Source organism: Chiloscyllium punctatum, chromosome 1 (genome assembly GCF_047496795.1).
Source record: "Chiloscyllium punctatum isolate Juve2018m chromosome 1, sChiPun1.3, whole genome shotgun sequence".
Classification (NCBI taxonomy): domain Eukaryota; kingdom Metazoa; phylum Chordata; class Chondrichthyes; order Orectolobiformes; family Hemiscylliidae; genus Chiloscyllium; species Chiloscyllium punctatum.
In genome coordinates, this window is record NC_092739.1 from 79633004 (window position 1) to 79647267 (window position 14264).

At 40.8% G+C, this 14264-nt stretch overlaps 1 protein-coding gene across 3 annotated transcripts in view; it reads left to right on the forward strand.

Moving 5' to 3' along the window:
• Nucleotides 1–14264, forward strand: part of LOC140476939 (probable tRNA methyltransferase 9B) — a 78440-nt gene that overhangs the window by 15258 nt on the left and 48918 nt on the right. For all 3 annotated transcript variants that reach the window (XM_072569914.1, XM_072569923.1, XM_072569934.1), the window contains one exon: nt 13081–13235. In XM_072569914.1, the coding sequence (XP_072426015.1) occupies nt 13082–13235 (154 nt within the window). In that variant the 5' untranslated portion in view covers nt 13081. The remainder of the gene's footprint in view (nt 1–13080; nt 13236–14264) is intronic.

Below are 14264 nucleotides of genomic sequence, written 5' to 3' on the forward strand. Positions count from 1 at the left end.
CCACGTACTTGTGAATGAAACAGCTGTGTGAGGGATTGTGCATTTCTTTAGTTCTGTTTTGCAAAAGCCATGACACTTACCCAAAATGTGTGTGACTGGAATTGTAAGTATTTGAAAAGCTGTCTACTTGATTCTTTAAAGGGTAAAATTTGCACTGATAAAAACAGACATTGAGTGTTGAATGTAAAGGTTACAACCCAGCACCATCTGATGTGGAACTGACGTAGAATAGCAGGTAAGCTGTAAGATCAGTTGCTATTTTAGGACTGTTTACATCCAAACAAACAAAGCTGCTGATGTCAGTGTGTGCATTTAGCACAATAAGGATATAAGAAGGCCTAAATTTCCCTGTAATTGGAAGTGTCTTTTAGCTCCAAGCTGTAATTAGGATTGAATATTTTATTTCAGCAGTGGAAATGCACATTTGACATTTTAATTTGAGAATGAAGTCATAAAACACAACGTTTCAACAGCTTTTACTATTTTCAACTCCTTGTCTGTTTGCACATTTGCCTGGTGGATTGTCTGCTAAATATCTCTTTCTGTTTCATATAATGATGGCAATGACAATTTATATTTGTAAGGCACCTTTAACACAATGAAACATCATAAAGTCCCACTGCTAAAGAAGCATTACACCAAGCCACTTAAAGAGATATTACGTCAGATGAAGAGAAACCTGGTAGGAGAGGCCAGATTTAGGGAGAGTAGAAGTGAGGCAGAGAAGTGTGTGAAGGAAATCACAGTTCCTGTGATCAAGGCAGCTGAGGTCTGGCCAGGGAGGTGCAGTAGTTAAAATCAGGCATGCTCAAGAGACCAGAATAAATTGAGAGCAGATATTTCAGAGGGTTTTAATGTTAGAGGAGATAACAGAAATAGGGAGAAGGATTTGTAAACAAGAGTGAGAATTTAAAAATTAAGTTGTTGCTTTAAATAAAGTTAACTATGCCTGTGACATTGTGCTGTACTTACGTCAAGTAATTTTCTCCAAGCCTTAATGATCCCATTATTGAGGAAATGTAAAGTCAATACATTATGGAAAATTCTAATGGAACAACCACTGTTCTTATTGATTGAGGAATAATTGGCAGCCTTGGATTAGTTCAGAATTAGAAAACAATTTGGATCTATGTAGTTGTTTCTTATTTTCCATGTTGTGGGTGATATTTCATTTTTTGGTTCTAAAAGAGGATTGTATTTAAATAGTAATGTGATATGAGTCCAATGTTCTAAGGTTTATTATCTGCTCTGAAGATTGCTCCACTTAAATATGGGTTCAGAAACAATAGATTAGATTACAGCGTGGAAACAGGCCCTTCGGCCCAACAAGTCCACACCGACCCACAACCCACCCATGTCCCTACATTTACCCCTTACCAAACACTACGGGCAATTTACCATGGCCAATTCACCTGTCCTGCACATCTTTGGACTGTGGGAGGAAACCGGAGCACCCGAAGGAAACCCATGCAGACATGGGGAGAACGTGCAAATTCCACACAGTCAGTCGCCTGAGGTGGGAATTGAACGCGGGTCTCAGGCGCTGTGAGGCAGCAGTGCTAACCACTGTGCCACCGTGCTGCCCACAAAGAAGAGATGATGAAACATGTTTTAAACAACAGATTGCTATGATCTGGAATGCAATATATGAAAGGATGCAGAAAACAGATTCAATTGTAACTTTCATGGAAAATCAGATATATTTGCATTGCTTTGGGGAAAGACTAGGGGTTATTGGACTGATGGTTAGTTGTTCCCAAGAGCTCTCAATAGCTGAGTGTCTTTTTCTGTGCTGCAATGTTCTATTCCATATAGTACCCTATGCCCTATAATAGAAAAGATAGTTTCTAGATCCTGATTTACCTGACTTCGCAATCAAATGTGTACAATTTAAAAATTTGCATTTCTGGTTGCAGCTTCCAGGTGTTCTTTCAGGGTGACTTGTTTGACAATTTGTAGGCTTCTATTTTCAGGCAATAAGTATTGAGGGGACATCAAAAAACCCTCTTACTTGAATAAACCACCTGTTTCAGGTGTGTGTCCTCAACACTTCATTTTTAGGCTGGAAAAACAGAGGGAAATGGCACATGGAGTTGAATTGTAGGAAGTGGCAAAAGTGTCTATTTAACTCGGATATAGCTATGGAAGCTGGGCCGTGGAATACTCACTGGTGAAAGATTCTGAGACTTGAGAGTATTAAGTGAGATACTTGATGACCTTTCAGGATGTGCCAAAGCACTTTACAGACAATTACATTTGAAGGCAATTACATTGTGGCAATGTAGGAAATGCAACAGCCGACAGCAAGGCACTGCAAACATCAATGAGATAATAACCAGAAAAATCTGCTTCAGTGATATTGCTGCAGCACAAAAATTGGCCAGCATACTGTGAAATTTCTGCTCTTTTTTTAAAGAGTGCTAAGGCTTTTCTTTTTGTAGGTTCACCTGAGAGACTAGATTGGCATCAGGCTAATGAGGGGAGATGTGGGGTTGAAGTTTACTAAAAATTGCCAAAGTGTCCATTTTGGGCAATTTCACTGAGGGCTTCTGTCTGAACTCAGCAGGTTATTAGATCCAATTCTTTGCTACTGACCTCATTATGTAAGCACCACACTTCTATGGTGCTGCTATTCACCATTACACACTCACCAGTGGCAGCAGAACTCATGCTGCCTAGCTCTTCTGGGATTTGTGATGCTGGCACCATATTTAAAACCTAGCTGTGCACCAGGTCAAATGTTGTCAGCCAGAAATAGCACTTCATAGGCATAAGACACAAACAGAAATAAAAAGCGTCTAAGGCACATAACTCATTGGAAATAGAATCTCATATTCATAACTGTATTATTACTTGACATCTTACTTGGTCTGATAGAGTGTCATGGTAAGTGCAGCTACAAGAATGAAGCTCTAGAGATTACCTGTCCTTATTTCTGTCCCATGTTAAAAGAGTGCTATTCTTTTACTAGTGCCCAGTATGGCAAACCATGTTGTCAGTGTTCAATATGGGAGCATGACTTATTGTAAAGTCTTCAAACTGTTGGAAATGTTAACTTTTATTGCAATACAGTAGGAGCAAAGAAAAAGCAAACAACAAAATTTTGGATCTGAGAATAAACAGAGGCTGCTTACCTCTCAAACATCAGCAATTGTGCAGTGAATGAATGATAACCCCACTAACTGACATCTATTGAAACTGGCTGTCAATTCAGTCCTGTCTGGCTTGTTATATCTGATGCTGCATGGATCTAACATGCTGAAGGTGATGTGCTTCTTGTTCCAAAGTCCTTATCTTCCTCCTCAGAGGACTTCTATTGCTCTCCCAGCTCTTTGGCACCCATCACATTCCCACTTTGCCTACTCCAATTGTGCAGATGACAGTATGCTGGGATTATGCAGCACACTCTGTCTGAACTGTAAAGCAGGGCCCGCTTGGGCCAATGCAAGTATCAGAACCTCTTGTTTAGCAGGCCTATTGTCTTCTCCACTGTGGTCCTGATGTAAGAGTGGGTTGCATTGTATCTACGCTCAGCCTCAGTCAGGGGGTTGTGTATTGAAGTCATCAGTCATGGTTGAGGAGGGTAGCCCTTGTCTTCCAGCAGCCACCCTTGTTAAATTTCTGTCTCTTGAAGCAGGAAGCAGGAACCTGAGAGTTGTCAAGGATACAGGAATCATGGCTATTTCAAGGGTACAGGTGCAGACCTTTATGATGTGGCATTGATGAAAGAAAGCTCTTTTCTATTGATGAAGTCAGCTGTTATGATATGACACTCTCAATGCAATGTACAGCTTAGTTAATGTGCAGTCTATCATGGGCTGTAGCTGGGGACCCGAGCCTAATTCCTAATGCTGGAGCACTGACCCAGCATGAGGAAATGAGGTGAAACAGTGTGATCTGGCACAAATTGCATTGGGAAAAACCTTGATACACTCATGGGTTGAGAGATTGAAAGATTCCACATAAATCACCAGCTTTAAAAATATCAGTTTGGTACAACTGTCACCTTGACAGCTCTGAGGTAGGATATTTCCTTACCTCTTCAGGTCACAACTGGGGCTGCTGGCATCTGCTGGAGTTGCTGCTGGTCTTGGATTTGCTGGCATAATTGCTTCTCCTTATTTTCATTGTGTCTTCATTATACAACAGCTTCAGAACTGATAACCGCTACTGTATTGTACTGGATCCATCAATCATGGTCTTAATGAACCTGGGTGAGGACTATCAGAAACAGAGTGCATCCTTAGTAATGTAAGCAATCAGCATCCGTATCAAAAATAAATGATAGTTTTGCGTACTACAGTATTCAATGCAGTTGTACATGGAAAACTCCAACTCGTGGTCACCTGTACATAAACCTTAAACATAGTGCACATTATTTTGATGTATGCAGGACAAGCCTTGTCATACAAATAAAGGAAGAGATTTCAGAGTTACTGAAACCTGTCTACACTCCCCACCACACTATCCAAGAAAGGCAATATTACATATAAAAATGTTTACAGTTAAAGGTTAGAGGAAATCAGCTCGGTGTTCTTACGAGATCTTGGATCGTCTTTTTGAAATGTGTCTTACAAGTGACAATTTTAACATGACCTGTGATTATTTGTGTTTCACAGAGCTGACAATGATCAGTCTGTAATGACCAATGACGTAGCCATGGTTGCTTGTGGCCAGGCCAGGATTTATAACCTGCACATTTATGACTGTATGCGTTTCATGAACAGAATTTGAATATTCAGAATTTCCCATGCAGATAACTTCAATATGTATTGATTCAGTGCTTGATTAGTGCAATTACCCTTTGAAGGGCTTCATATTGTGTACAAGTAGAACCCTCATCTTCAGACAGGGAAAAAAAAACTTCCCCATCCACTTTGGCAGTGGTGGCAGACATTGTTTTCATTTCCATTGCATATTTGCAATTCAGATGAGGATGGTACAACACATGTCGTACCCTGCAGAGTGAATTGCAGGCTCAACCTGACCATCTGGGTGAAGTCCCAAACTATTTGCTCCTTTCTTTCCAGCACTTCCTATCCATCCATCAATTCTGAGCTTCCTCATGTTCCCACTCAACTCTTTCACTTAGTTCTTCATCTCCCCATACTTCTCCTGGTCCCAGGACTTACAACTTAATTTTGCCAAACATTATGATGCACAGTATACCCTGTTGAAGCTAGAGTAGTGTTAACCATTAATGACCCCCTCTTGCATTACCCATGTTCTACTGTGCACTGTCTATCCCATCTTTATGGACTGAGTTGCTCCCCATCACAACTGTTGTACCCTCTGCATCCCAGCATGCTGCCGCCAACCCTCATAACAGACTTTCCCAACTTTCCTATCACAGCATCAGCCCCTGATAAGTTTTCCCTTGACTTTCAGTGAACAGACCCCTGGGACTGACAGGGGTCACCCGTAGGACCTATGTGGAATGACAGCACTGTCTGGTAAGTTACCAGATCCCAGATTAATATCTGTGCATCTTCCTGGTTGACTTACCATAAAACTATGGGCTAATTACATTGGACTTGCAGGACTGACCCTGGCATAATCACTGAACTCAAATGATATGCATGCCTTGACACTGACCATCCCAAGTGGCTCACTCTCACCTGTCTTCTGGGAAACTTGTAATGGGCAATAAATGTTGGTCTACTCAGTGACACCCACATTCCCAAAAACAGATGGAAAAAATCCAAGTTGCCTGACTTTGTGTCTACTCTAAGAGACGAGGCAAGACAGATGTACTGTGAGGCTGCAGACTCTGGCAAAGCCAAACAAGGCAAGACAGAGAAACAGTAAGCAACCAAGTTAGTGCAAAGTAAGTGAGTGCTAAAGATACAAGCTAAGAGTCTTGAGATATACTTTGTTTTAAAGCATGAGATGTGCTTGTATCCTTGAGCACAAAGTGGACTGGCAGCAACAGCACATTGAAAGTGAGTCAGAGAAATACCCTGGGGATGTGATGAGGCTGGTATGTGTCCATCACAAACCTCAATGACAAAGGATGCAGGTGGTTTTTACCCATGGCATACCTTGCAATGTTAGGAACTGGTGACACCCAGAGAATCAAACACTGAACTGAAGCCATAAGGTAAAAACAATGACTGCAGATGCTGAAAATCAAATACTGGATTAGTGGTGCTGGAAGAGCACAGCAGTTCAGGCAGCATCCAACGAGCAGCGAAATCAACGTTTCGGAGGTACCCACTCTGATTTTTACGTTGGGAATTGTCACTGTCTATCTTTCCTCCACTGATGAGAAAATAACAAATTGTTTATGAATTAAGTGAGATTATGCAGAAAAGAGGTCTTAAGGAATGCATATGTACCTCTCACTACTCACTAGTGAGATTTTTCTCGGTCAAAACATTGGGTGGAAAATCAGACCTTTTTGTTCTCGACATTGAGAATCTTATTTTTCCATTCTCACTTTACTTTTCCATCTGACTCACTTTTGCTTTGGTTTTTCAGGAGCTGGAAAAGATCTACCCATATTTTTATTTCAAGTAAAAATAAAGGACTAGAGATTCAGGAAATCTGAAATAACAACAGAAGGAACTGGAGAAACTCAGGGGGTCTGACAGTATTGGAGGGGAGATCAATAGAGTTAACATTTTGAGAAAGAGTTGTACTGGACTCAATATATTAACTATGTTTCTCTCACGACAGACATGCCAGACCTGCTGAGCTTCTGCAGTCCTTTCTATTTTTATTTATGCTTTCTATTTCCCTTCATTCTTTCATTGGATGTGGGCATCGCTGACAAGGCCAGTATTTGGTGCCCAGCCCCGATGTCAGAACAATTTCTGGGTCCCTATCCCTCCATTGCAGTGCAGGTTCAGGTGGGCAGCACTAGCAGGTGGGCATGCTACTCAATAGCAGCAGCAGGCATGGGATGAAAGTGGGGCCTATAAAATATAAGCCTGATTTAAAGGCTTGGTCACAGTTGGATCTAGTGGGAGCTGACTTTCAGAGTTATGGAAGGCTGAAGTCAGCAGAGGGAGAGGCAGAGGCACAGTAAGAACGGTATGACTGTCCTATTGTTAACAACCAAAACCCTTAAATAATATTATAAACTATCGAAGAGATGCAGATGTTCCATTTTCAGAGAGTGTCAGGAGACACTGGGATAAGCCAGCCAGGCTAAAGGTGCCAGAACACGTGAGCCACTGCATCATCTGATGGACCTGGGTGCAATGCCACAAAATGTTTAATAATTTTTGTTTTGGCAAAATGATTCACCAACTGACAGGCCTCTGGGTATCATGCTGCCAGTAGAAATAGCAGCAAAAAAATGCTTATAAGCTTGAAAGAGTTGTGCATCAGGGTAATTACTGACCCAGCGCAATGCTCTGCATTCTGGTGCTGTTAAGGATCAGGCAGCACTGACACACAAAGCTTCTTATTTGAAAGATAAGTTAGCATTGTCTTATCTCTCTCCCTTTTATCCTTGCAGGAGAGGAGATTGCAGACTTCACTGAAGTGAGTGTGCATAGGAGGGGGAGAAAGCCAGCTGAACATCCTTGCTGCCATAGAGGATGTGGTAGCATTAGACATTGTGAGGATAGCACTGTGTGACCAAGAACATGATGGAAAGATGAGTATGACTGGAGGAGAGGATGGAAGGATCATGAATTCTGTAGATAAAAGGGATGGTGTGCACTCCTCTTGTCTAACAGCATACTGTTATGATTCTTGATGATGTTAATCCTGGACAAGTCAGGTCCCAGACTGAAATTTGGCTTGACAGCTCATACTTTAGGATTTTCTTACTGGTTTTAATGAGGTGGTCTTCCATTGAAAAACAAATTTGCAGCACTGGGGATTCAGGTTTAACAATACAAGATATATTTACTATGCAAGAAAATTGAAGATAAAATGAAACAAACTAAACTTTATATGTTGCATAAATTTGAAGATTTTGAGCCACACAGTGAAATGCAACCCATTAATCCTAATGACATTCCTTTACAACACCTACACTAGAGAGAATTCTCCTCTCTTTCACATGTACAGCACTAAATTTAACTGTAGCTTCAATTCCCCATCTTGAGAAACTGATATTGAGCTTTGAATACTCCTGAGGGTTTTAACCAAACATTTATGACCTTGACCTTTTAAGCTAAACTCCTTTCACTCATATGAACCCTTACTTAACAGTTCTGTTGTCACAGACAAGTTCTTGTCACCTCCTCCTAGATCGTGAACAAGATCAGTTGGGGATGCAGAGCATGACAATACAGCAGCATCACTAGAGCTTTCAAGTGTAAGGGGTGCCACAAGACAAGCACCATCTCACCATTCAAGCTTACCTCTACCACTGTGGATCCTCATGTACAATTAGAAAGGATGGCACTGGGTGAAGAGCACAACACTAGTGAACAGGAAGAGATGGAGGTGGAGATAGCAGTGGGCAGAACCTTGAAGAGAGGAACTACAAACATAACCATGCTCAACTGGGTACAGATGCAGGATCTTGTAAATCACAAGAAAAGCAACAGTGAGAGAGGTGAGCTTACATATTGAAGTTCTCTGAGGCGATACAGGCTCATTGTCTCTGAATAGCGATCATATACAGCACATGGCTTTGAATACATGAGTTCCTCCATGGACAGTGTGGCCTGCCTCATGGAAAGTTAGATGCAGTAGCACGAGGAGTTTGTGTAACCACAGTGCCATGACCTACACAGAGTGACACAATCAATGGCACTTATGGCACAAAGAGGGATGCAGACTTTATACCGTAGCTGGTGCTCCCTTCTAGCCATCCAGAATGCCATTCACAGGCTGGGACAGTCACCAACAAGGATGAATATACCAATTCCCACTGGGTGCCATCATCATCATCAGCCACTTTAATCCTTCTGACAGAATGATCATCTATGAAACAGGGCTCAGTGACAAAAGTTACTCATGCAATGACACCAGTGCAAGTGCTCTTATTGACACTTCTGCAAGGAGATGGCCATCATAGATATAATAGCTGCAAGCAGACATAGATAATTAGGCTACCTCCATCACATCCAAGGTCATGCAGAGAGTACTGTAGGAAATGACCAAGAGTGAAAACCACTACATTGCGATGCAGTGAGTCACACACCAGAACTTGTTTCATTTGTGATTGTATAAACAGTAGTTGGTTATTGACAGTGGAAGGTTGAGCCATGATGCTAAACATTAATGGCATGATTGCAAAACAAGGGAGATGTAGTGAAAGTAAGTTTTGGTTTTTCAATGGGGAATTGACACTGATGGAGAGGGACTACAGGCTGTAAGAGTGGACCTATTTAAATTTGTGTGTTTAATAGATATGTTCTCACATCAGTCCTGCTGAATGAGGAGTGCTTGGGTGAACTTGCCTGGGTCAGTAATACCTTTCTGATAACAACATCTTGATGAGAACTTTGTTGCCTGATGCAGCACGGGCCACCTTTTTGCTCAATATGGGCACTTCTCAGCTCTCCAGCTTCCTGAACCTCTTTCTCAACGTATACTGAAATGTGTTAATCTAATGCTTCACTTCTTCATGTTCCACGCCTTCCTGGAGGACTAGCTTATGGTGAATGCTGCAGACTATCACAATATGTGAGTTTGCTGCATGACATCTGGTCTGAATGCTGGAGCTGTATATTCCGATCTGTGCAGATGATTTCAGCTGTAGCCCCTTTGTGCATTTACTTTGATATTCAGAAAAGATGTGAGTAACCATGTCTTCAAGTAATATCCCTTGCCTCCTAGAATCTTTCTATGAAGTTTTGGTGACAACATGAGGAGCAGCAGCACTCTGGATTGTTGGAGTATATAAAGACATGGGAGTGGGTAGAAAGTGAGCACACACATGAAGGAGGATCTAGTCTAGACCGTCGTCCAGCTGAATGTTGAAGGAGTGCAAACCCTTCATACTCACATCAGACTGCTCATTTGGAAGCCTGGTGACCACAGAATAGGATTGATATTATCCTGTACCTGTGGGAACCCAATAATGGAGGTTACTCCCTCTGCTTTTTCTTCCTGTAATGTCTGAGCTGTTTGAAATTCTTTGTATTGTCCAGCTCTCACAAATAGTGTATCAGTGACCTGTGGTTTACTGCTGCTTGAACATGCTGCTGATCCCTGGGATAAGCCAGGTCAAAACAATTTAAGGCCACAGTGACACTAAAGGCTACTGGAAGGGCAAGGCTGTGAGATGTGAGGGCTTCTTCATGTCAGAAACCATGACCTAGACAGGCCCAATCTTCTGCAGTTTGGATTCTATTGTAGTTACAGGAAACATCTTTGATGGTATACTTAGTGCTGATGGTATGGCCTTCATTGTCTTCTTCATGTTTCAAGCTCCATCCGTGCTCCTGAGCATGTTGATCACTCAGTCCAAATACCTTAATTCCATGTCCAACTGTTGCCTACCTGGCAGCCAGCTGCACTCACACTCCTTTTATTGTCTAATAGTCTACCTGGAAGCTAAAGATCCACACTGGTGACTGAGTAGACACTTCTTTATTCACTCTACTTACCCAAAGGCACTTCTATGCTGATGGATGGTCATGTAACCATTTTTGAGCTAATCTAATAGAGCCATGTCCCTGCTATGTTGCCACCATCTTCCACTTGAACTGTACCATATTCGTTATGTAATCTGTGTACTCCATTATTCTAGGCCATTAATGAACTAACACAACACTTTCACAAGATCAGTTGACATTTTATATGAATCTGGGAAGTTGCAATATCCCACCTTACCCAGTGCTGAGCAAAAGCACTGACTGTCAGAACAGCAAACTGGCTCAATGGCTGGCAGTGCAAAATTATGTGCCCAACCATTTCCATTCTTGGCCCCTTATCGTAGTGGAAATTCTGGCCATGTGTTTGAAAACTCTTGTCTCAGGATGATTGGGAACACTCAGAAGGCCTTGCAGCAAAAATGAGTGACATCTGGAATCTTTTCAGTTAGTAAATGATCTGTGAATGTTTAGAAGTTGTTGATTTGTGTAGTACTCGACCTAATAAAACTTTATCATGAAATGTCCGTGCCATTAATGAAGTTTTTTTTTCAGTTTTCTCCATTCATGTCTTTTTGTATTGAACCACAGATTATCTTACATCAGCAAGGGTTAAGATGGAAGAAACTCTATAAGTGCTGGATCCCCATGGGCTATTATTTTTTTAAATTGGTTGCATTAACCACAGTTCTTTCACTATTTACTGATATGAAGAATATTGGTTATCCATTTTTAATGTGGGCTTTTATTTATATGCTGTTATTTCTTTTCTTGCTGTACTTTAGACAGGGGGTAAGCAGCAGTCTCCAAAACACGGAGTTTTAAAGTGATGTTCAGGCTGTTCCTCTGTAAGGTTCATATCACACATGGTTCATATTACAAAATGACAACAGAACTAAAGATCACCTCCCCAAAATTCAGGACCAATTTCTTTATACTCAAGGAAAATTCAGGTTATTGTTGCTTCAAGCATGGTCCATACTATAGGATCAAAATTACAACAGAACTAAAGATCACCTCCCCGAAATTCAGGACCAATTTCTTTTTACTCTATGAAAATCCAGGTTGCTGTTGCTTCAAGCACTTAATGCAACATTTTAGTCAAGAAATAGCAGTTGGAATAAAAATCAAATTTCCACTCAGATGGTATAGCACAGAAATATTGATTTTTGTCGTCATTTCTTCCCGTGTTCCCTGAAGGCACTGGCTCTTTTTTTAAGTCATTGGTTGTGGCTAAGCCTGCATTTATGGTCGATCCCTGATTAGCTCGGAGAAAGTAGAGATGAGCTACTTTCTTGAACTGATGCAGTCTTTGGGTATAGAGACACTCACAGCATTGTTAGGGAGTTCAAGGATTTTAATCCAATGATGGTGAAGGATTAGAAATGGGGCTAGGTGTTTCCAAGAACCAATATGAAGTGTCTTGGAGGGGAACTTGCTACCCAAGAAGAACTTCATCCCACTGGTGTTTTATCCAAAGAGCCACTTGTGAGTTCAGATATGAATGTTCTTCTGGCAGCTGACATCATTCCAAAAAAGGCACTGGAATATAATCTGTGACAAAACAATTTGGCAATCTTTCTCTCATAGCTTGTCTCTGTTGGTTGTAAACTTCAGCTCTAGATTATAAAGCCAGGTGTTTGAGGTTCTTACTAGCCTCAAAGTAATTCTATTTTCAGTGGAATGGTTCAACATGAGAAACCTAAAGCTGAGTTTTGATCTGCCTTGCTTTAATATTTACCCAACTGCAAACACACTGGTACCACTGCCATTATATTGAAAATGGTCATGTGGAGCAGCATGAGATCAGTATCTTTAAACTGATAATGGTCATAGCCCAAAGAGAGAAAATGCTGGAAAAACTCAGCAGGTCTGGCAGCATCTGTAAGGAGAGAAAAGAGCTAACGTTTCGAGTCTAACTGCCCCTTTGTCAAAGCTTTGCTTTTATCCTATGATCATAGCCCATTTATGACTTGGGGAATTATTCAATTCTGTCTCTTGAGATAGAGGCCGTCATCACATTGCTTCGATCTCCATATGTTTTATCTCAGATTTTGAGATATTGGTGGACTGGAATAGTTGTTGGTGAAAACAATGCCATGAGACAAGCTGTGAAAAGAACTGCAATTGTTAAAAAGTGGATTATCATGCATTTTACCTTTTATCATATTCAGCTCAGAATCTGAGCAAAATCGACTAATCCCAATGCCAGCTAACATTTGTATGTTTTTATAAACAGGGAACCATTAAATTTTATGAATATTTTTTTTTAATTCCACCAGTTTTGATTTTGGAAGTACTCTAAATGGGCAGCAGTACAAGAAGTGAGTTTAAGTGCTGCAAATGACGACTAATTGTAGAGGTAAAGCTTCAGGCACTTAATTCTTATAAACAGTCTTGACCTGGACTATACCTTTGAAGTAATTGGATTACAAATAGAGACAAAACCACATGAATACAGTCAAGGTAGAGGAGCAAATACTCATAGTTAAATGAGTCAAATCTGATTGAATAGGTTACATGAAGTGCACAGATGTGGTATTATTCAAAACTCCAGTTTTTCTTTAAATCACAGCATGGAATTAGAAGCCATTCAGTTGGAAGAAGCCCATGTTCATAATGTTTATAAGCAAACAGCACCATACTTCAACGAACTCCGAAGTAAGGCATGGCCCAGCGTCCGACAGTTTCTCCTGGACCAAGAACCAGGCAGCCTTATCGCTGATGTTGGTAAGAAATTACAACAAACTTAATGCTTTCCAAAGTATTAGTAAATGGGATTTATCTAAGTATTCCTTAATTGCCTGGCTTTATTTTCTACCTGTGAATCACCTTGGAACTATGTAAATGTAAGCTATTGTTGTTTACATTCATGTTCAAGATACAGAACCTGCCAACAGAAATTAATAATTTGAAGCCCCTCTTTTTGTGAATTGGATGGTTTTTATATGGCTTGGACACTTTAACAGTGACATTTTAATAATGTATCTATAATGTCCATATTTGTTAATATTTGAATCAGAGAATCATAGAATCCCTACAGTACAGAATGAGGCCGTTTGGCCCATTGTGTCTGCTCCGACAATCCAAAAAACATCCCACCCAGATCCAGCTTACTACCCTATCCCTGTAACCCCACGTTTCCCATGTCTAGTCCACCAAGTCTACATATCCCTGGACAATATGGACAATTTAGCATAATCAATCCAACAAACCTGCACATCTTTGAACTGTGGGAGGAAACCGGAGCACCTGGTGGAAACCCATAGAGACGTGGAGAGAACATGCAAACTCCACACAGATTTATGTCCTCCCCGTTAATGAAGTGCTATCAAAAAGGCAACCAAATTCAATCCGTGCATGCCTGACACTGTTCTACAAAGGGAATAAGCTAACTAGCTTTGAGCTTGTAGAGAATTTGGGATAAATGTGTTTGGAATGCTCCAGTCAGAAATAGGAGGAGTCTGGGACAATTGTTTCGCTAAAGAACATTTTTTTATGCTTGTTTTCAAAACCTTTGGCAAGTTATGATTGAAGTGACCACATATTAAAAGTACTTCATAGGAAAATGCTATATGTGTAAATAAAAATCTTTTGACCGTTGTCCTGTTGAATGTTTCAATTTCAGAAGTCCCTACACTTCGGAATGGAGCATATTCCTGTATCAAATCTCCCAAAACCAGAATAACTATGGCTTTATGATTGAACAAGCACTGCTTCTTTGCACTGCTATCCATGTTTTGTACTGGATCAGAGACA